Source organism: Amblyomma americanum, chromosome 4 (genome assembly GCF_052857255.1).
Source record: "Amblyomma americanum isolate KBUSLIRL-KWMA chromosome 4, ASM5285725v1, whole genome shotgun sequence".
NCBI lineage: Eukaryota > Metazoa > Arthropoda > Arachnida > Ixodida > Ixodidae > Amblyomma > Amblyomma americanum.
In genome coordinates, this window is record NC_135500.1 from 105,277,196 (window position 1) to 105,300,605 (window position 23,410).

General features: G+C 43.9%; 1 protein-coding gene across 1 annotated transcript in view; it reads left to right on the forward strand.

The window, feature by feature from the left end:
- The window catches only part of LOC144129734 (MAM and LDL-receptor class A domain-containing protein 1-like), a 208,783-nt gene that overhangs the window by 94,606 nt on the left and 90,767 nt on the right, over positions 1 to 23,410 (forward strand). The window contains exons 25-34 of the mRNA XM_077663820.1: positions 5,818 to 5,926; positions 7,064 to 7,145; positions 11,141 to 11,266; positions 11,824 to 11,971; positions 14,395 to 14,506; positions 15,342 to 15,438; positions 15,557 to 15,607; positions 18,033 to 18,113; positions 19,350 to 19,555; positions 21,443 to 21,536. Of these exons, the coding sequence (XP_077519946.1) occupies positions 5,818 to 5,926; positions 7,064 to 7,145; positions 11,141 to 11,266; positions 11,824 to 11,971; positions 14,395 to 14,506; positions 15,342 to 15,438; positions 15,557 to 15,607; positions 18,033 to 18,113; positions 19,350 to 19,555; positions 21,443 to 21,536 (1,106 nt within the window). The remainder of the gene's footprint in view (positions 1 to 5,817; positions 5,927 to 7,063; positions 7,146 to 11,140; positions 11,267 to 11,823; positions 11,972 to 14,394; positions 14,507 to 15,341; positions 15,439 to 15,556; positions 15,608 to 18,032; positions 18,114 to 19,349; positions 19,556 to 21,442; positions 21,537 to 23,410) is intronic.

Sequence of the window (23,410 nt, forward strand, 5' to 3'; positions counted from 1 at the left end):
AGCATTTATTAGATGCCGTCACAGTGTTTCGCATTTGTTCGTCGGGCTGTAGCCACTGTCCACCATAGCCGTCGCTGAGGAGGCGCACGGCAGTGGGGTGTAGGTACTTTGCGTGTGAAAACATACTAATTAAGAGGCTACGCTCTTCTCAAACAGCCTAATCATTTCAGGCGGTTCCGTTTTGTTTGTTTATTGTTCAACCATTAATCTGGTATGACATTGCCATCGGGCACGGTATTCATGGTTTTTAACATCGTGGTAGAGACGAGAGAGTGCATCCTCTGACTGAGAACCTCTTGGTAAAAATCCCCAGCATTTGAAACGAAACCATTTCAAAACATGTAAACTAATTAAGTTATGAACTTAATTTAAAACAGTTTTGTTTATAAAATTCGTTTTTCGTTACTTTAAGACAAAGCAACATGACCATCGTACGCTGGCAAAGCAAATATTCTGCCGGTGCCGCTCAAGGATGCGTCTGTCGTTATTCAATCTTTCTTGGCCAGAAATGCTCCGGAAAAGCACCACTTTCGGCCAAAACCTGTGTTATCCTTGTTTCTGTTGCTTCCAATTAGAACCTAAATTATTGCGGCCAAGTCGAAATGCTGCCTTGCCATTGTCACTGAGTGTTCTGATGTCATTATTTCCGTGCTCTTGTTGTCCGGCGACATATAGACTAACCCCGGCCCTGCCTCACTCGAAACTGTAGTTACGGAACTTAAAAAATTGTCCGCCGGTCAGTCGACATTAATCGCGGAAGTTACAGACCTCAAAAACCAGTTACTAACAACAGACAACCTTATTTCTGATCTAAGCAGGCGCATCAGCGCTCTTGAAGGTCATTACCAAACCATACAGTCACTACGCACAGAGATAGAAGGCCTAAGCACTCACACCACCCAGGCAACTCGCCAGCTCTGTGATCTCGAGGATCGCATAGACGAAGCAGAAAACCAATCACGAAGAAACAACCTCATATTCTACAACATTCCGGACCCTGACCCATCTGAAACGTGGGCCGACTCTGAAAAGCTACTAATTCGCCATTGCTCCGAATTTTTGGACATCACCCTCGACCCCAAAACAATAGACCGCACTCACCGTCTTGGGCGCCACGAACCTGATCGCTGCCGTCCGTTAATTGCCAAATTCGCACTTTTCAAAACGAAGGACGAAATTCTAGCTAATGGCCGCAAATTCAAGAACACCGACTACTCCGTCGGTGAAGATTTTTCACGCCGCGTTCGCAATGTGCGCAAACATCTAGTTACATTTGCCAAAAGCAAGACTAACCGTTTTTCTTTGCGATACAAAACCCTGTTCATCGGTTCCCGACGATATATCTTCGACGAACCATCGCAATCTGTAAAAGAGATACCATAGCGGTTGCTGCGCCGCCAGCCCCCAGCCGCTCATGTACCTACCACCCCCCAGCCTAATCTTTCCTTTTCGGCAATTTTCACAAACATACGTAGTTTTCTTCCGAAACGTGAAATCATCTCCAATCTTGTGTGTTCATCTTCTAGTAACTTGCTGATACTTACCGAAACATGGCTCACTAATGGCATCACCGATACTGAAGTTCTTGCTGACTTACCGAATTTTAACCTTCTTCGCAAAGATCGCACATCCGCTCGAGGTGGAGGCGTTTTCATCGCAGTTAGCAATCAGTTCTCGTGTACAGTTATTAATATTCCATCAGACCTTGAGATAGTATGGCTACTTTGTCGCGCTGCGCCCCAAACCGTACTGCTGGGCGTTTGTTATAGAGCGCCAAATACCAACTCCGATTTCTCTCGAATTCTTAACGACGTGATCAGCCAATTAACGAGGAAATACCCAAAAGCGCATATCATTCTTTTTGGAGACTTCAATTTTCCAGAAATAAACTGGCAGACACAGACAGCTGTCGGCAACAGGGAAGCGAATGATTTTATCGAGGTCTGCCTAAATTTCAACTTAACTCAAGTGGTATCTGAACCGACCCGCGGTGCAAACATCCTAGATATAATCCTGACTACCCACCCGGAAGCCCTCTCATCTATCACTTATCTACGCGAAATCAGCGACCATAAAGTAATCCACGCCACATTTGAGTTCCACCCATCACGACGCCAGAATCAAAACAAAACTATTCGCCTCTACGACAAAGGAAACTATGAAGCCTTTAGTCTTGAATTAAACCAATATCTCACAACATTTGAAGCATCTTTTCACGATAATTCAGTAAATGACAATTGGTCCCGTTTTAAGAAAAAGGTTAGCGAACTAACCGATAGATACATCCCCAAAATAAGCTTCCACTCGGACCGCCAGAAACCATGGTATACCAAAACGATAAAAAGACTCGACAATAAAAAGAAGCGCCTTTTCCGTGCGGCAAAATTAAAGCAATACGACGAGTGCGCATGGGAAAAATACTAGACAGCCGAACGCACCTACCTATCAGAAATTCGCTACGCAAAATACTCTTTCCTTCACAACGACCTCCCCAAATTGTTGACTTCCAATCCCAGAAAGTTTTGGCAGGTCATAAGTGAGCACCCGGCACATACCATCACTCTAACTAAAAAGTCTGGAGAGGAAGCTGATGACATTGAGTGCGCTGACATTTTTAATAACGCCTTTTCATCTGTGTTCACTAATGAAATTCACCCACCAACTGCAACTTTCGCCGTCAATATAGAGTCCAGCATGCCTGCTATCGCGTTTTCTGAAGCCGGCATTATCTCGCTCATTGAACACCTTAAAACTTCATCATCGGCCGGCTTCGACGAAATTAACTCCAAAATACTGCGCAACACTAATAATATTTCTGCAATGTACTTATTGTTATTGTTTTCACAGTCGCTTTCTTCAGGTTCCATTCCGGATGACTGGAAAGTGGGAAAGGTCATTCCCGTCTTTAAGTCCGGTAACAAAGATTCTGCTTTAAATTACCGTCCGATATCATTAACCAGCATACCTTGCAAAATCATGGAACACGTCATCTATTCTCAAATCATGGACTTTCTTGACGCTATCAACTTCTTTCATCCCTCACAACACGGGTTTCGCAAGGGTTTGTCATGTGAAACTCAACTGGCCGTCTTTCTTCATGACGTTCACTCTAACCTCGACCTAAATTTACAAACTGACGCTATTTTTCTAGACTTTGCTAAAGCATTTGATAAAGTTCCCCACAGGCGTTTACTGCTAAAACTAACCATGCTAAAACTGCATCCTAACGTCTTATTGTGGATCGAAGAATTCCTTTCTAAGCGCTCCCAGTTTGTTCTCGTTAATAGCCAGAGTTCCAACCCTCTTCCAGTAACATCAGGCGTACCCCAAGGTTCTGTACTTGCTCCCCTCCTATTCTTAATCTACATAAACGACTTACCCTCAAACCTGGTTTGCAATGTTCGTCTGTTTGCAGACGACTGCGTTATTTACCACACGATTTCCAACACCTTTGACCAATCACAGCTGCAAAACGACATTGACACAGTGCATGCCTGGTGCGATGACTGGCTAATGTCGCTTAATCCTAATAAATGTAAACTCGTATCTTTTCACCGCCGGCGTAACCCCCATATTTTCTCTTACTCCGTTGCTAACGTTCCACTAGAATCTGTATACTCATACAAGTACCTAGGTGTCACCTTGTGCCAGGATCTCTCCTGGCGCTCTCATGTAACGAACATCGTCGCATCAGCTAACCGGTCATTGGGTTTTTTGAAACGTCACCTACGGCACGCCCCTCAAAGTATTAAACTTCTCGCCTACCAATCACTCATTCGACCAAAACTAGAATACGCATCTGCTATCTGGAGCCCGCAACAAGCATATCTCATCAGTTCACTAGAATCTGTCCAAAATCGCGCCACGAGGTTCATTCATTCTGCCTATTCATACGACATCAGTGTATCGTCACTTAAACGACAATCAGGTTTATCAACTCTTGCCCATCGTCGTCGCATTGCTTCTCTTAGTCTGTTTCATAAGTTTTTTTACAGTTCCCTCGGACAACCACCCTACATCACACCGCCCGCTCGCATATCTCATCGCACCGGCCATCCACTGCAAGTGTCATGCCAACGCTCCCGCACCGTCACTTTTTCCGCATCCTTTTTTCTTCGCACTGCTAAAGACTGGAATGGCCTTCCCCACGACGTTGATGCCATCACCTGCCAATCAAGTTTTGTGAACAATTTAAATATGCATTTCATAAATATCATGTAAGCAATCATATTCAACCCATATTTGTACTCCCACCCCTTATGTAACACCCCCAAAGTGGGGTCTTTAAGGTAATAAAGTGAAGTGAAGTAAGTCCTGGAAATCACATGAACAAATCAGCAGATCAGATGCTAACGGCAAGTTACGGTTTCAAGCTTATGCGTAACAAATTCACTAGATTATCTGCCTCGAAGCCCCAAGAATATAGAATCCTTACAGGCAAACCGACTTTCTAGCAACCAACTGACCAGTGTCTATAGCAGACAGACAGGTTTGTTTTATATTGAGCGTGTGGTATGAGAGTGCAGACGGCAGTGCTACTAAAGGATTCAGAGCTGTAATAACTGAGCACGTGTTTTCGCATGTGTTGATACACCAAACCCATAATTCGCAACACGATTAGTTCAACCATTTTTGAAGAGATTATGTCGTGCGTTTTTCTGTAAGACATGCATCGTTCATGGGCTTGCGCCTCTCTTTTCATCATCTCATCAGATATCATTATGGGCTACCAATGAATTATGCTGTTCCTTTTTAAGAAATTTACACGTTAAAGCATAGCCAAAACTTTTCCGATAGATTCATGACAACCTCACGGCCATGCGCTCAGACACCGACACAATTTTTAGCAGCGTGTTCTGATCCACATTGTGTTAACGCGAAAAACGAAGTTCCTACACCTTGGTTGATTTCTTTACAACCGTGCTGCACTTACTGCCTTTATTTTATCAAGAATTGTTTATTTCACTACGCAACAAAGTAATTCCAAGCATTTTGTAAGTTTTAAATTTTACGCTTGGCTTTCCATTGGCTTCTATGTTTTCATTTGCCATATGAATATGTGGCGTCTTATATCGTTGAACGATAGCATTAAGACAGTTTAATAAGCACCACAATAATAAGTCAATACATCGTTTTGAATTCTCTGTTTTAGCATCGGAAGTTCAGTATATTTTGGATAAGAGAAAGAAAAGGGAGGGGAATTTTCTATGCAGAAATTCTGCTTTCCTAACCTGCAATCAGGGAAGGGATTTAAGGAAGCAGTATAGGCTAGAAGGAAAATCCAATAAAAACTAATATGCCTACAGGCTTCAGCTGTTTTATGTAGGGTTATTTACAGATGAGTGTTTTTACGGTTCTCGGGGTTAGACGAAACCAAGCGATATGCCCAGGAATTGGGACCGGATATTTTCTTTTTATGTGAAAGTCATCATTAAAAGAGGCTCATTAGAGGATTTTGACTCGTAAATCATATAATGTTAAATTCATTTTAAAGCTTCTCCCGAAAGAAAAATATACAAAGTGTACCCTAAGATCTTCCCTCGTCTTAAAGATGTGATAAAAATCCTGCCTTGTCACATTTCACGCCAGCCTTGCAAAGTTCAGATATTGTGAAAAAATTGCGAAGGTTAAACGGATTCGAATAATACCCCTTTAAACTGAAGCTTATATTTTGATTTTGTATCAGTAGCAAACCCATTTCTTCGGAGAAGTCATCGCAGGAGGTGTCCCATGACTGACGAAAAAACAAGTACTGTGAGCGGGATAGTGATTTTAAGCACATTGGTTTATGCCTAATTCACAAAAACTCGGTCACAGCTTCGCCGTCTTCGTCGGAAGAGAGAACGTGTTCCACACCAACGCTCGCGCCAGCCACCGCTGGGAGCATGTGCTGGTCGACATCAAGAAGCGCGCAGGAAAATTAAAGGTGGGTTTCTCCAGAAACTTGTGATCAGTTCTTGAGAAGAAAATGCGGCCCCAGTAGACACATTAACGCCAAATTTGATTATGGAACGCTTGCCTGCGCTAAACACGCGTAGCTCTTCCCGCGATCTGGTGGCCACCCCGCTCGCGCAGTCTGTGTCTCTCGCCTTGTGAATGTTATTTGTAAACGCATGGCCAGTCTTACGTTCGGTGGTCACCTGGATCGCGCCGTGAAGGAAGTGGTTAAGCGCTGGGAGATACTTGGCGAGATAAGAATCGCTGTGTTTTGCGACTGACGCAGCATAAGCCAAGCGTCGCGAATTATTGTTTTTACAATCATTTGTTTAGGTAGTCGCTTACCAACATATCATAACTGGCTGTTTTCTTGGATTACGTTGATTCATAGTCATGAACCAATACCCTTCGCCTGCCTTGTCGGATCGTAGCTCCACTGACCATAATCTTACGTGCTGGGCGACAAAGATGATGTTAGGGGCAACACCGGTTGATACTTCATACGGCAGGCAGAGTTGTTCTGGGGCCGAACATAAGCAGGGTGTTGTATATTGCCCTGCAATTAAAAAATTGCTGTCGAATTCCTTAGCACTCATGCCACCCATCCTTTGTTGTGCATCGGCAATACGTGAGCGTCGCACGTAATATTGCGGAATCTGCAAATCAGGCTGTACCTCCTGTATGGTCAGTTTCTAGTGAAGTAAAATCAGCCACAAAATTCCTGATGTCACCATATCTGCTGCCCTATTGTTTCTCTGCTTCTTTAGAAGTTAGAACTTCTGCAATCAGTGCTCTCTTGTCCTTTTTGGATATTCTGTGACTGAATTTCTGAGCCCACAATACACGTATCCATGCATGTGTGCAATACACTGCAGTGCACAGCAATTCTGTGAGCCACGAAAAAAAAATGCAGGTTCCGAAGAAGCGAAGGAATAACTCACAAGTATTTATGTCGAGTGTTGTTTCTTTCTTTATGCTCGTACCGATGTCACCAGCCTGCATCTATCAAAACCTATGGCAGTATATGGAAAAGCGGCGTCCTTCAAAACGCCCCCAAAATATGTGCAGTCGGTTCTAATGAGCGCCGCTCAGTGTTCTTACGGGTTCTTACACATGCATATTGTAGATCTTGATTGAAGCCAACTTCGGACGTGGCCTGGTGGCGCTAGATGACATCCAACTGGATGCTGGATCTTGCCCGATGAGAGGTGAGAAAACCGTAGTTCTTAATTTATCGCGAGTCGTGCGGTTCTTATGCTGAAAGTCTATATGAGACTATTAAAACTAAGATTTCCTTCATATCCTGGTGATGTTTCGTGCCAGTGTAAAAACAGTCACACGATGCGCTTTAAGATATAAAGCTAGTGAATAAGCTATATTAGTGTAAGTTTTCGAAGATTACATTTTCAAAAACAGTATCCAATAAAAAAACTGTAGCTTGGCTGGCCACGGAGATACGAATAGTGTTGTTAAAACTCAAATCGAACATGAATCGACATGTTTAGAATATTCAGAAATATAGCCGTTATTCGTACAAAAGGAATAATCGTATCAAACAGCAAAGTGGTAACGGAAAATAAATTTATTGCTGTGGCTCTCAAAAGGCGCAAAGGGAATCTCTTCTAGAGGGCGCGAAACACAATTAGTATATGCAAGCCCGTAAACTCTATGACCATCATGTCGTGCGCAGTGGAAACTACTGGAAAACTGCCATTTACTCCTGATGACATTGAATAATTAGCGCCGCAACTTATTAGATGAGAGGGGGGAGAGTGACCTACCACCCAGTAACCTCCTAGAGCGGAAATAATATCATCATTTGCTAAGCCTTCCTGAGCACTGTCGCGTCGCTTAATTTGGGATGCCTTGTATGAAAATTATAGACGTCGCAACACGAATGGTTCACATCGCGGAGGCCCGCGTAGTCCGACCACGGGAGCTTGTTGTGCGACGTCAGCTTGTACCCTGTTTCTGAAGTACTCGTCGAAGAAAGACATGGCATGCTTCAGTCGAAACTCGTGTAAATTCTTCGAAAGCTATAGGAGAATTTGAGCGCAAATTCCATTCGTTTCGGATAGTTTTGAATAAGTTTGAAAGTAAGCTGCAGCATATTTTAAGCAGAGCTTTTGGACGCTGTAATAATCGTGCTGCAGGCGTGGCTAAAAGAAACTGATGACACGAGGTCTGACTCCCGGTTAGGTCTTTAATTATCTTGGTACATAAATAAAAAATAATGGGCAAACCTGGAAAACAAAAACATAATAAAAACGCGTCAATCCCGCCATTATTGTACTGTTTTCGGTCAGTGATAGTACAGCATAAGTCGGTTTCTTCTACGATCCATGTGCTACAAACAGTTATTACTGTACCTGTAGATTTATGCACGTGTCAAGCTACCAAGTACATGTACGTGCGGCAATGCACAGCCAGATTAGTGCGGCCGGCAGAAGTTGCTACATACGCATTCACTCGGAGGCAGTCGTTCACACACCGACCTGTTTGGCAGATGTACACACGAGAACAAGAAAGTGGACTTCGTACATCACTGCCACCAGGAATTTTCTGAATTTTAGCCGATACTGCTTGCCACGTGCCCGTCTTATTTCATGCCTCAGTAACAGCACTACGCGGGTAGCAGAGGAAACCAACGTGTGCGCCAGCCCTTTCTCACACTGTGTCCTCGTGATGCAAGGCCCCATGGACATTAGGGGGCAGAGTGGACGAAAAGTAAAAAAAAAAGAAAAACATACCTTTTTTACTTGCATGTCGTTCAAGCTACGTGCACTGATTCGAACTGTTCATTTGCTACAGGTAGATGAGTCTGCGCGGTAAGCCTAATGATAAGCGTCCAGCGCAAACACAGAAACTATTACGATGCAATGTTCCAGCATACGCCCGTATTTTTCTTTGAAGGCTTAGAGCAGGCAGCTCTACTAATTTACAGATATGTAATACTATATGTACTCTAAAAGGACCCACAATGAAGCCACGCAAATCTCTCTCTTCCTAGACAGATATCACATATCATATCTTCGAAGACTCCGATGCACTCATTTCTTCATGACAAGCTGTTGTGTCTGGTTTTGAGCAAGAATAGACCTTAACTACTCTGCCGTCCCTTAAGTTTGTGAGAAGTGTTTTGTAAAAAAAACGGGAACCAGGCACTTCGGAGGAACCACGAAGCATGTTTCGTTTCAGCACAGCACAAGTATTTTTCGGAATGGTTCAATGTGTTCTCTGGAAAACGGGAAAAAGGACAGCGTTCCTGACAAAATAGTTACAATGGGCGGAGGAGAAGCTCTTGTTCCCTAAGAGACATCTGTCAATAAGTTTTTTTGTTCATTTAAATATACGAAACAGAGAAATTAGATATATCTAATGGGAGACCAACCAAGCAAAAATCTGGGGCGGATATTAAGAGCGTGCAGGCGGCATATTCTTCAATGGCATGCTTGCTGCTTGCTAGAACACAGCTGCGATATTCGGCTGCGTCTTCATTTCGACGTCGAAGCATACACACGCAGCGGTTTGGCCAGATACTAATGAAGCAGAACTCCTTGCATTCTGCTCCGTGCTTGTTTCGTGCGATATGAGTTGGAAAGTGCTGTCTGTCTCCAGCTGTTGAAGAAACAGCATTCCCTTTCGCAAACCAATTTCCAAAGCATGAAAAATAAAAATTCGTTGGAGGCACATAGATATTTCTTAACTGCAGGAAGGCGAAAGCTCTTTGTGACTCATAGCACTGATTTGAATTTGCCGCGCTTTAATTTATTCCACGACAGAGGAGAAAAGCAGCTGGCGCGAGCGTGGCAGAGAAATCACGGGGTCTAAAATGTAACCGACGGACTCGAGTATGAGCCATTAAAGGCTTTCGCCTTAATAGTATATTTAAGTTCATTTTGCTGTATGCAGTGAAAAATTACAAAATGGGAAATCCCGGAAGGAAATTCGTTCAGCCGTCGCACGCACATTTGCCCTCAATGCATGCAGGTACGAGCTCGCGTGCATGCTGCATTTGAACCGGTGAATATTATGCGATTGTTTTTATTCACTAGCCCACAGATTCCGCCAAGTTTGTAGAAGTGTGTACTCGATTGTCACATCGGCAGTAACTCTCAAGAAGGCCGAGCAGATGTATTGCATTTATAAATAAAAGCATATTGGCTTTATTTCATGTATACCATTGTCTGTTTCAGCGCTGCTTGATAATTGGTTTCAAGGTGCGGAAATTTTTGGAACGCGGCGGCTTTCCTGACCAACTAGCTGAAGCACACTGCATAGCTGCTAGCATTTGATGGGAGCTTCTGATTTGATTGCATCATAGTAGTTTGATAAAATAAAAGTATGCAATCAATAGTAACAGTTCGGAAAAGCGGCGCATAACCCGAAAAAGAACCTGAAAGCTCTTGGGCGCGTCCTTTTAGGTAAGAAACATGTGCCTTCTTATGCGCGTCTTAAAATTGCCAGGAGCGTTATATATTCCAGGGCAACAAACTAAAGCTTGCATTTGACTGGAAGCACAAGGCAACAACTTGTCTTTCTGCGACAGGAGCATATAAACGTTTTTCTCCGGTGTGAAAGTAAAGCCACTATGCTGTAAAGAGTCCGAATAGGTGAAAAAATGTTATAGGGAAAAAAATAGCAGGAGTTCTAAGGCGTGTCTTTACGAAAACTTCAGTCCAGAATAATAACGAGGGTAAGGCAAAACGTGTTGTAATTTTCATCTTTTCAGCGGACTGCTTTTAAACTCGGCAATTCGAAAACGCCACGAGCAGTTCGGCGCTCAACAATTATCAGAGGAACGCGCTTTTCATGTTGCAGGCAGCCGGGCTCAAAAAGCGCTGTAGCACAGTAATGGTTACATGTCGTGTACGTAGGAGCTGCGCCTTAAGGCGTCTCTATCGAGCCACTGCAGGTCTTGCTTTCGGCTATTGCTTCGAGTTCACTACACTTAAGATAAGCGTCGGCCCGATCATTTTGCAGTTGGCAGACAGCGTTTTCTAATCCCTCGGTCGTGTATAGAGGCTGATAAACATTGCATTAGGTTAGACAATATGAGCTGCCCCTGTGTAACAGTGCTTTTGCTTCGGTTTACAAAATGTTTCCAAATGATTCTAGTGACTCCTTAATGGTATCGCATGCCGAATTATGGATACAATCTCATAATTACCACAAATTATTTTTTTAACCTTTTCTCGCTCAGACTTCTGCTCTTGGGAGGAGGGCTCTCCGTGCTTGGCGATACCAGCTCCGGGCAGCTTCAGCTTCTGGCAGCCTCGCCGTGCCGCACTGTTCGGTTTTCCGGACCACACGCTCAAGAATCTGCAAGGTGACTAATTTTTGTTCGCATATGTGCTCAGTCTGGTGCGCATTGTGTATCTGAAGACATGGAGTGGAGCCCCTCGTTGATTCTCAACGTCTTTGAAATCCTCTCATCGAGAATTTCAACTGAGCTAGTTGGTGAAGAGACATAGCTAATTGAATACAACGGCGCAACAAAGCAAGGATGAGACCCTGTCCTGACTATTGCGTGTTCTCGTCGTTGTTTTCTTGGGCCGTTATATGCTTTTAGCTATGTCTTTCCCCATCGAATCAGTTGTAGTCGGCATTTGTACCTGTTGATGAAAGTTGTCTTAAGAAGCAGCATGAAAACTCATTGATTTTCTTGGGTGGCAATAACGAACGACAAACTAATACGACAATACCAAGTGCAGATCAGCAGGAACACTGACTGGTTGATTTGAATTAATACTATTATTCTGGCGGCATTAGTAAAACAAGTGACTTTATTCGACACGTAAATGTGGGTGTCAATTAAGGGCAGGGCGGCATATGCAGTGAATCATGCAAAACATACCTTTTTTCTGTATTTCGAATTTTCACCAGGTCGCTACTTGTACCTGAACACGACTGGAGTAGACTCGCACCACCCAGTCGCCAGAGTGTTCTTGCAGACACGGCCTCCCACTGAGGCCACCTGCGTCACTTTCTGGTGGAGCGGACGTGGCGCTACGAGCCAGCTCAATGTGTACAGGTGAGATTATAGCAATGCTGATCTTTTTCTCGGGTAAAAAAATAAATGCAGAAAATGGGTTGGGGAAACAATAATTACAGTAACCAAGCTGTCATGTACACGAAAATTTCTTGAATAAAATGGTGGGCAGCGTCAGAGTACCTTTTTTATGGATGAAGGTGGAGCCAAACACTGCTGCAACGAAAGGCTGTATAACAAAATAATGTACATAAAAAAAGGAATAAGTTTCCTTTGGGTGGCTTCAATCGAAGTCTTTATATTTGAGTTCGCATTCATCCGCCACACATTTTTCATAAAATGCGTTATAGCGAACCTTCAATGCATTTATGTGGCCATTTTGTGCTGAATGTGTTGATTTCTAACGGCGACCAACACTTTCGTACAACTACGTTGCGGCAAACTAATGTCCTCCTGCATTACTTTGTCGTTCATCGCACTAATGACGAGAATAGCTTAAGTCGCCTCAAGGGGCCTGCCTAGGGCGCTTATCTGCGTAATTAAGCTGCGTCGTTTGAACGCTGGTGTTTTCGTAGTCCAAAATTAGATTAGTTTTGCATTGAACGATGCTAGGATGCGCGGTCCTCGGTTCACTGCTTCATGCTTTGCCTTAACGGAGTTGTCAATACCATCGGAATTCCCCCGTTCTCCACCCTTCTCACTGCTCTAGGGGTACTGCGACTGTGTTCTGTTTGTGTGGCTGCAAGTGCGGTTTAGTTTCCGTTTTCGCTACGTGATCCAAAATGCTAAAACCGCTTTTTAGTGCGTCGTTTTGTGCTTGGTAGTATCCACGTCCTGCTGGTTGCCTAGAGTGAAACGACGGCATTTAAAAGATGAAAAACATCTTCCATTCACCAGAAGGCGACACTCACCAAACATTTGGTCTGGAGGACGCATCCACCACAAGACAACACTCTCATATGGTGAACTTTGTGTCTCGCGTGTTCATAAGCTGGGCGACAAAACCAAACAGGGGGCCCCTGTGACGAACCCTTTATGGAGGACCCTCTTAAAGAGCTTGACCTCTGAAATAAACGGTCCCGCTGTTATAGCTGCCCGCATCAGCTTCAGGGCTTAGAATGTGCGCGCTAAATATCCCAAATAAGTCTCTTCGTGTCTTTTGCAGCATTAATCCTCCAAGTTCCAATTTTCTAGGCGCTCAATTTTATGCGGGCTGCCGAAGAAACGGGTACGCGTTTGAAAGGCTGACAAGTCCGGTTAGTGTGCGTATATTTCGATGTGGGATGGGAGTTCCGATGACTCCCGCTACACGCATCGGCGCACACTAAAGGACAGCTATGTTGTTCTCGGTATAGACTTTGGCAGGTAAGACTGTTGGCTTGTGAAAATTGCTGCCTGGGTCACGTACTGGAAAGACGAAGCAACACCTACAAAGAAGAAAATGCAAGGTTATTTTAACTTCTTTGTAACGACGTTCAACGGTGATGCAAACAATATATTACACAGATGTAGTTCTGCGTGTTTTTATGGATTTCATGAAAAAATCTACATTTGAGACTGCCCAAAAGTGGAGCTGTTTTTACATTGCAAGAATTTTTCCGCCACACTGTTTTCCCGCAATCTCTAGGAACTCCTGTCTTAAAGAAAGTGCTCAGTTTAAATTCGCAAATATTTAAGCAACTTGAATTCTAAGCATCACTCTGATTGAAGTGAAGCAATACAAAATTTGTTTCCTGATTGATACCGTAAGTAATCTTTCAGCATGATACGAAGCGTCTAATTCAAAATATCAGTAGAGTTTTAGCGTGACTTACATGTAACTATTTTTCGTGCTGTTTGCGAATAGGAGAAGGAGCAGCATCTATAATTTCATCATTTCCTGCAGCCCAAATATCTTTTTTTCAAAACACCTAATTCAAAAATAACAAAGGTTTATTTGGATTTTTTCTGTGACTATATATGTTTCCAATCTCGCAAATAAGACTCAGATTTCGGATTGATGCTATGAGAAGGAAATTTTTGCCCTGTAGCCCTTGATTATAAGTTAGGAAATTACAACTCATGTTAGCGCTTGAGTGATAAATATATTTTACGATATGTGGAGCGTAACGTCCCAGACCAGGACATTTCTTGTGGAGGGCTCTGGATTAATATTGAACAGCTGGGGTTCTTAAACGCAAGCTAAAACGTCACATTACACGAGCACTTTTGGCTTCGCAAAGCGCGAACAATCGCGTTTCCGTTTTATTCCCACACACATAAGCCTTTTATTACGCTGTTAGCTCAGGTGAGATTAAATTTCCTTTTATTTAATTGATCAGTGCGCATGTTAGCGCTAGTCCAGTTTTATGTTTAACATGGGAGTGCTTACTCACAGCTCCTTACATTTAAATCATTTACATTAATAATCGACCTTGTACCTACTTCATCGCCATCTACAATTTGGGATCTTGGTTCTTTCACAGGTTCACAAAAGAAACTGTACTCCGAGATCCACTCGTATCTGTGTCCACAGCAGACCGACCTGGCTACTGGATTCCTCGCACCATTACTGTCTCTTCGAGATCCAATTGGAATGTTGGTGACCCACTTTCGCTCCTTTTATTTATTTATTTTTTTTTGGGGGGGGGGGATGGGGGGCGAGAAAGCGTGAGGACGAAATACTTTCGATGAGATCTGCACACCAAAGCTCCTACCGCAACCCATGTGGTGCAAGAGATACGATGCTGGTATATCATAGGAGCTTATCAAGACCTGCTTTTAATGGGCAATGTGCTTTCAATAGGCAATGTGTTTACTGTATTATATCGTCTTTAAACTCAGATGATAGCGTCTTTAAATTATTATTATTATATGTTCCTTCCTGATCGCCTGCCTACTGTATTCGTATTCTAAGGAATTCCACGTTCAAGATAAATTAAGAACATTGAAGGCAATTTCCATCATTTTGTCTTGCAAAATTTATAGCCGAGACTTAAAAAGGGCTGACATTTTTTTTCCCTTCATAAAACGTAATTTTCAAAAAAAAATTCTGCGTAATGGCCGAAAATCATGTATGCTTAAGGCAGAATGCCCTTCAGGTCACTTTCTCTGCTATGCTACAGTCGTTTCTCACGGTCAGGCCTGCAGCACTGGCAGAAAATTTTGTCGACGAGAGACGACAGACATTTTCCCTACTTTTGAATATATTCTTCTTGGCTACTGATTTCCTGTCGCGACATTCGAAAAACAACCTGCATGAATATAGTCCTGAAGCAAGTTGCGCACCTTCACAGGTAACCTTTGTTACGACACAGTGTCGGCTGCGTTTAAGAGCTTAAGGGTGTTAATTATTTATTTGAGTTCCAATATTATTCACGGAGAGACGCGAAGTGATGCGACCAACTCTACCGATGCTTATTATTTTCCGCAGCTTGTCTTTGAAGGCGTGGCTGCCGCCGGAGTAAAGAGTGATTCGGGAATCATGTTGGACGACGTGGAATTCACTGACGGCGAATGTCCACCGTACAGTAAGTGGCGCAAACGTTTTGTCACACTAATAAAATCAATTTGGCACTGTTAGTTTACTTACCTGTTACAGTTTCTACTAAATGCAAAACTATGTGTACCGCATATCTTTCTTGCCAGATTTTTGCACATTCGAGGATGAATGCCTACCCTGGGAAATACCTTCGAAAGGTAAGATATGCGTCCATGTATAGTTCTCAGAAATTGGGATGGAAAATATTTATACAGACTACAATGAACGCACTCCTTACCGATGTTCTTTATCCGATGTCCGCATTAGCAGCCTTAAAGAGAAGCGATGAGTTATGCTCGGGTACAAGTAAGCGGGGAGAGTGAAGGGAACAACGGAGCCCTCGTGTGATAGAAAACGAGACTAGAGAGCGAGGGCAATGATGCACAGAGGTGAGATAGGAAACACCCCCCAAAGCCGGGATAAATAGGTGAAACTACAGAGTTGAGTGTATTAGTGCAGTCTGTTCAACACGGTTGTAACACGTCGACTCCGTTGCAGTATGGACAACGGACACACTTGCAATGAGAAAAATGTTTTATGTATTTGTTTGCCGTAAAACTGGCCATAAATTTCTTCTTATTGGTGCACCTACCAAAAAAGTACGAATAGTATGCGTTTAAAGCGCCTTCCGAAGACATCAAATAGAAAATTGGTAATGTTGAACAGGCCGAAAGAGCATCATTACCATTCGTCTTTTCAAACTTTACCGCATAATAAAGCGGCAGTTGTCACAGCAGAACTAAGACATCAAAAATAGTGATTGTGCTGAACGAAAACCTGTCGTCACTCCCAGCTAATTAGGTGACGGGAAGTACTGCTACTTTATACAGCACACACAGCTGGCTGAAATATTTTTTATTGCTTTTTTTAGAGTGACAGCTATTCATTGGATGCCTGCCGTTCCCGGGATACAAATCCGTTCGTTCCGTGATCACGTGACCACCCCTGCACGCGTCGTGCTCTACATACGTCGTCGTGGGTTGGTGCACGCTCTCACCCGTGATAACTACCCCCCGCAAGCAGTCCTCGCTTTCCACCTCTCAAATGCTGCACGTAGTATGGGGAGCAGCGAGTTTACGAAAAAAGCGGCGTTTTCACACAAACTTACGCGCGAGTTACGCTTCCCGCAAACATGTCAACCGAAAAAATCAGCAAGGCTCTGCCAAAGCATCTAACAGACGAAAATTGTCATGGTGCGGTAGTGTGGTAAGAGAAGATGTGGCAGCGTCGACTGTCCACGGTTGCCACACTTCACATTTGATTCTTAGCATAGCTAGACGCCTTCCGGCTCTGCGGAAGCCTCAGAGAGTGCTCGTCTGCGTAAGCGTTACAAGTAAATAGAAGGGAAGTCGCGGTACCACTCTTGTATAGGCTGGCCAACTGCTCCGTCCTGTTAAGTAAGTGACTGAACAAGGAGAGAAAGTGGCAATTATTTTGACCAGTTGACAAAGTTTACCCTTGCTGTCACTAAATTTTGCGGTAAGCGTAACAGACAAAATTTTCGGTTAGTAGTCTCGTTATTCGGCTCTCCCTGAAGCACTTCTGTGGATAGGAAGGCTTCGTTTAATTCATTGCTCGTTGATACACTCTAGCTGCTCAAATAACTTGGTAGATATTCTTCAGAATGATGTAGTACAGTACTGGCCTACTGAGCAGAAAGGCGCATTCGTACTCGTATGTTGCGCGGCCATGAGCTTGTGCGCATCACAACGACAACACGGAGGCGAAAACAGGACCTACAGAGTTCGACAGAGCTTTCCCGGGAGTGCTTCCTGTAGTTTAGGAAGGATTCGCAAATATGAAATCTTTTGCGTACGAAGCGCTGATTGTAACACCCAAAAGAGCATGGGGCCCACCTGAGTTTGCCGAAAATTCCTGGACATTAGAGCGATAATGAAGATCGAAACCAGAAAGTTAGCAAAATTTCACTTTTCTTTGTATTGCTGAGCACACACATAATACAAGCTGAGACTTCGTTACCACACTGCCATAGAAGCAGCAGTGTTCGGAACAAGCAACTTAGATGTGATGCAACTATTGGAACTACGGTCGCGGCATTGTCCCAGAATCGCCATTGAAATGATTGTAGCGTACGCCAGGTGCTATAAGCTCCAAAAATGGGTGTGCACGTTCGCAAGAAAAAACGCACGCCAGGAGATGACATCAATTTTCTTTTTTTTTTCGATGTGTTCTATTCGGATGCCGGATGCGCAAATTTCCGGGGCCCATAGTCCAAACTTGTCGGCGCAGTAGCGCAGTACTCCTTGTGCCGAAAGGACGTCATGCACACTTTTCTGGACGTAACCAACTGCCGGCATCTCACGGCTGCCAGTAGAGAACACCGCGTTTCTCGGTGGGAATATTTTCACTTGTCATTCGCAGAAAACTAAAGCCTGCGGCAACGTGGTGCGCGAAGATGTTGATACTGGAGACAAATCTGCCTATCCGCTTCGGAATCGGACTTGTAAAATGCGTCCTGTGATTGCATAAACTTCAACAAGAACAAGAATAAAAATACAGACGGAATGTGCCGAATATTTAAACTGACAAGCCACACTAATTTCACTGTCCTTCTGCTGTCAGGGGACGAGGCAGCATTTGAAGTGGAGCGAGCAGGATCCTTCGATAAACTTCGCCAAGACCACACGACGCAGACCGCAGATGGTAAGTTCCGCAGTTGAGAGGCACGCTTGGAAATGCTGTGTCTTAACTGTGCTATGATCTTCAAGTGCCTAGTTTTGTTAATGTGCTCTATGACACGTTATGACGTATTGTTTTGTTGCCTCATAAAAAACCGTCCTACTCTCGAGACAACTATCCTCCAAGGAGGAAAACGCGCATTGCGGGACCTATTGTTGCCATTATGAGTGTTCATTTATGGTACAACAGGTAGGGCCTTAAGTAGAATACGCAGGCGCTCTGCCCTCTAAGCAATTGCTGTAATATTCAGCCGCGACCTTGCGCAAGTAATAACCACAGGTGAAGCGAGCTGACAATTGCGTTTCATGGAGGGAAAAGAAGGGCCATCAGTTTACAGTGAAAGCCGTTAAGGGCATGTTTCCTGGCTCTGCAGTGTCGGCGTGAGCACCATTGAAGCCGGTGTGATACAAGGAAGAAACTAAGCGGTAATGAGACTGGCGTCCTGTGTGCGTAGCAGCGCGTACTCATGTCATCACAAATATCTTCCCCTAGTAAACTGTGTTTAGAGTTGCGTTCGCGCCTCTACTCAAAGAGGGTGCCATTTGGTGCCTTAGGTAACGACGCATTCAGCACCGCAAACAGCTGCCGTTGCGTCTCACATTAAGCTGATGTAGAAACCACGGCTCAATTTTTGCTTCTTTTTTACTGTAAAAACAGTGCTGTGTGCTACTTGGGGGAATGTGGGGGGGGGGGGGAAGGATTGCTGAAGGTGGTGGCTTTCAACACCCATGGAACTAGAAGCAGCAGGAACCGAAGCGTCCCGTTAGTCTTACCGTCATGTTGTGTCTTCTCTCTTCGTGTAGTCTTTTATGCGCATAACCGTTGATGGCATTTCAAGCAACTTATATACGCGCAATTCCGGCAATCGTCTCCGGGCCTCCTTGGGAAGTTTACAGCGGCCTGCAAGTTCCGGCTACGTGTCCGTAGCGAGTGATTCTGATTCGCAGTGCCCACTCTTGGCAGTGCGCTGATAAAATTAGCCGCTCAAATGCGTATTTGTCTGCTTTTTAAATTTAGGTCTTGAAACTCGAACAACACATAGTTATGCTGTAGTCCTTATGGTTATGTCTGTAATCATTTTCTATTGGTCTCTAAAAATCGTAAGAAGTGTATTTAACTTGGATGTTGGCAGGAAAAATAAATGTCACACTTTGTCTTTCAGACAGAGGTAGCCCTTGACGCTCTCATATCATTTCACAGGTTACTATCTTCTCTTCAAAAGTCCTGGCACCGAGGGCAACCGCACGTCAATGGAACTGCGCGAGCCTCTTCGCTATGGATGCCTGTCTTTTTGGTACTACCTCCCCACCCTGTCCGACGGCGTGAAACTCCGACTGCAGCACGAAGGCGTCTCCGTGGGCAAAGGAGTCTGGAAGCGTCACGAGACGCCGTTCCCGTCGCTGTCGGTGTGTAGCCAGCAATACGATTGTACGTAGTTGTAGGCCATGCACAGGGAAAAAAAGGAAACGCAACTACACGATCTAGTTTGCAAATATTCCGCTCAAAGGCGCACTCCTGATTTCGATAGCGCCAACACTTCCAAATTGGTGGCAGGCGCTTCACCTTCTGAACAATGGAAGAGCGAGCTTGTTGGTTTTTAATTATCTTTACGCGTTAAAAACTGCTCTAAGAGGAGACAGAACACAAGGCGAGACCTGAACGAGAATGCGCGCTGTCTGGGTGCGGAATGGACAGCTCTTGCATCCTGTCAAGTCCTTTCATAGCTTGGTGCGTCTCTTTGGCGCTGTTTCTTTTTTTTTTGTGTGGTCACAAATTTAAAGTCTGCAGCCTTGCAGCATATTTTGCTACGAAATAGAGGGGAGGAGGTGAGAGGACTAGTCTAATTGCAGGTTGTGGATATAAAAATGATGACTACAATAAATATAGTAACACTGCGAAAACAGGGATATTTTTGTAACATGGTAGTCTGTCCACTAGGGTAAGGGTGCGGGCTATTTGGTAACTCATGAACAAAAATATATAAATCCCGACTAAAGATAAAAACACAAAGACGTGAGCTGACACATGAGCTCTCATGTGTCTGTTCTCGTCTATGTGTTTGTCGGTTTTAATTTGCGCTCTATATATGTTTACTCTTTCCACTGTAGTGAAGCAAGTGAAAAAATTATTTTACACATTCACTTTGCTTCAAACTCGTTCGGTGGTTCACTGCCAGTAATACCTAATGTCGTTTCCATAAGCAGCAATTGACAACTGTTCCAAATAAACAGTTGAAAAACCGCCACAATATCCAAGTACTAAATAACTTATCGGAGCTTTGAAAATGAAATGTAAAGCACAAATCTTTGAATCGTATAGGCGCTTGAAACAGATGCCACAAAATTTGACTTTCATAACTACTAAATAGCTGTATTACTCGTTAAGGTTAACATCATTTTTGAGAAGCTATGAAAAAGTTGCTGTGAACAAGTCAATAATTCGTGGACGCATTATTCACGTGCCCTCTCCGTTTTCTTGTTATCTACATGCTTTTAACAACAAAATATTTGCTAAAACATATAATTAGTTGCTTTAAAACTCGCTCCCTGGGACTTAGACGATGAACAAAAATGAGCCATCTTGTTTGCCTAACTATGGGCCTCAACGAACTTGAGACGAAAATTTCCCGCTAATTCCTTTCAGCGACACACCTCATTTGGCTAGCGAGAATCAATCGCGGCTATACGTGAGTCTCAGCGCCGTTCTGCAGTGTTTACACCACCTCCGCAAATAGGCTACTGAGTTACCATACTCACGCGGTTCACTTTGCTTTAAGGCAGCATCAGCAGATATCAGCACTTTCGAGTCTTGGTTCAGAGGGCGAAGTGTAGCATTATTTATTTTCGACCACCTAGTCTGGAGAACTTATCGTTACCAATAAGTTATAGACAAAAAATTTGGATTTTAGTAAAGAACTCCATGAAATAGATATATATTTATACTTATAGCCAACAATAAAACAGACAATTTTATTATTATACGTTAATAATTTCGTAAAATCATTCTGCACGTAATGAATTCATGCCAAAGGCTTCTAGGTGTACACACATCTACAAATCTGGTCTGAATATATTCACCAACTGCCGACTTGCAATTGCAATTGCGTTTACTATGGGCAGCAAAAATAGCCATTAGCCACACGCTCAACCATTCGGCGGTGCAGTGTGGATAGTCGAAATCATGAGCATAGAAAGCTTGCGCTCTCAAGTTTTAAGGAGAATGAGGAGGCTAGCATTCACACTCCTGTCGTACGGCACGCGTTAAAGACTTTAATTGCTGATTTTGCTTTTTAGGAAAAACCTATCGTCGCCAAGTCTGGGAAAAATGCAGATGGCTTTGTTGCTATCGACGATGTACTGGTGAACGAGGAGCACTGCCACCAATTGAGTAAGTTCAAGAAATACGAAAAGAAAGTGAAATACATTTGTTCGTTCAAGGACGTGCAAAAAGGTGCTAAGGTTCCACATAATGTATCGCATCAAGGCATCGGCGACCTCACTCGAGGGCATGCCCTCATGAGGAATCCTCGCTTCATGGGAGACTCAGGCTGTGAGGTGACGGCGAGGAACGATTACCACAAAAAAAAAAAAACGTGAAGGTCAGAGTGAGAGAGGGAAAAAGTTGTTAGGTGAGGGTGATGGAGGGCAAGATGCATGGGTTGAGGCTGTGTCACAAATTTTGTTCCTGCCCAGCCATTATTTGAGTTTCCCGTTCAGGGCGCAACAGATTTCGGAACACATGTGGACGACGACTGTAATAAAATTACTTAACTACAGCTATGGAAGGGCGAGCTAGGGTACGAACGCCTTCTTTGTACAACCCTTCTTTTCGACCGTACCCATGCATGGACGGTACTACTTATGCCGCAGGCTGTTCACCAGAGGTCTTCTGCCTCCTTCCCCAGCTCACACCGCCATTGTACGCACTCCTGGACGCGGACAGGGGCTGCCGACCGGAGCTACGCATACAGCTGCATTGCGGAGAAAGGTTCAAAAAACAGGAAGCTTGGCAGCCTCGTGTCGAAGCCCGCGGCGCCCTTCTGAGTCGCTGCTCATTAAGAGGGCATTGGGGGCTTTCCCTCGCATTACTCTCCCCGTGATCTATGAATGTAAAGTATCAAATCACCGCGCCAAAATGGGCCCAAGGTCGCTCAAGGGTCCCATTAACGCTAGCGCTTGATACATTCTAGTGAGAGTTTAAGCGTCAGAGATGTATTTGTAGCTCGTCTGTTCTCGCCCGTTTGGCAGTTACTTGCTCCCTCTCCGTTTTGTCCCTTGCTCTAAGAAATAAATGCTCAATTGAAGTTCAGTGCGTCTCCTGGTGCTGTCGCTCCCGCGAGGCCTCTCTTCGCGAACCGTTCGAGATCTTGCTTTAGCGTTTGCGCGCCAGTTCTTTATATCACCTTTCTTTGCTTACGAGGGCGCGGCGGCACGAAAAATTACAGGATTACACTTCAGTCTGCTTAAGAGTGGAAATGCTAAAACGATTTCCACTTTCTCCTTTCATTCTCTTTTTACATTTTTTTCTTATTAATAATTTTCATTTTATTTGTGGTCTTTTGTTTTGTTCTTATTTTCGTCATTTTATTTTTATTTTACTTTCCTTTGCATGATGTGTTTATGTTTTTATTTTCTTTTTTTACTTTCCGACCGTTATTATCATCACTATCATGATCATCGTTATCACCAACTGGCACTATCGCCATGATCATCACTGTCATCATCGCTAACACTATCTCTAGCACTATCAATATCAGTAGCTATCCTTATCTATAACACTGTCACCACTATCACTATCTATCTCTGCCACTATCACTATCGGCAGCTGTCATTAAATATATGCTGCTCAACTGTTGCTGAATCAATTACATTTTATTTAAATTACCATAGAAGTTATGATTGGCTGCTCGTGCGGACAAATACTGTCTACAGCTTCCTTCCACGCCGCTCATGAGCCAAGAAAGGCTTACGTCTTAAAAATGGAAGCTAGGCAGACTGCGTTACGAAGTCGGTGCGGGCAACGCGTATGAGGCCAGCGACGCATGTTGCAGCCACATGCTGCTAGCCGCGGTTTTAATACAGCGCGGTGACGGCACCCCAGAGGTCCACGGCCCGACCGCGCCCACATTTGCTCCACCAAATCGGTTGTTATGACTATTAATACGACACGATTAGAAGCCTCATACGAAAAAAAGGCCTCCGTGGTACTTAGGGGTTATGGGGCTCGGCTGCTGACCCAAAAGACGCGTGTTCTATCCCGGC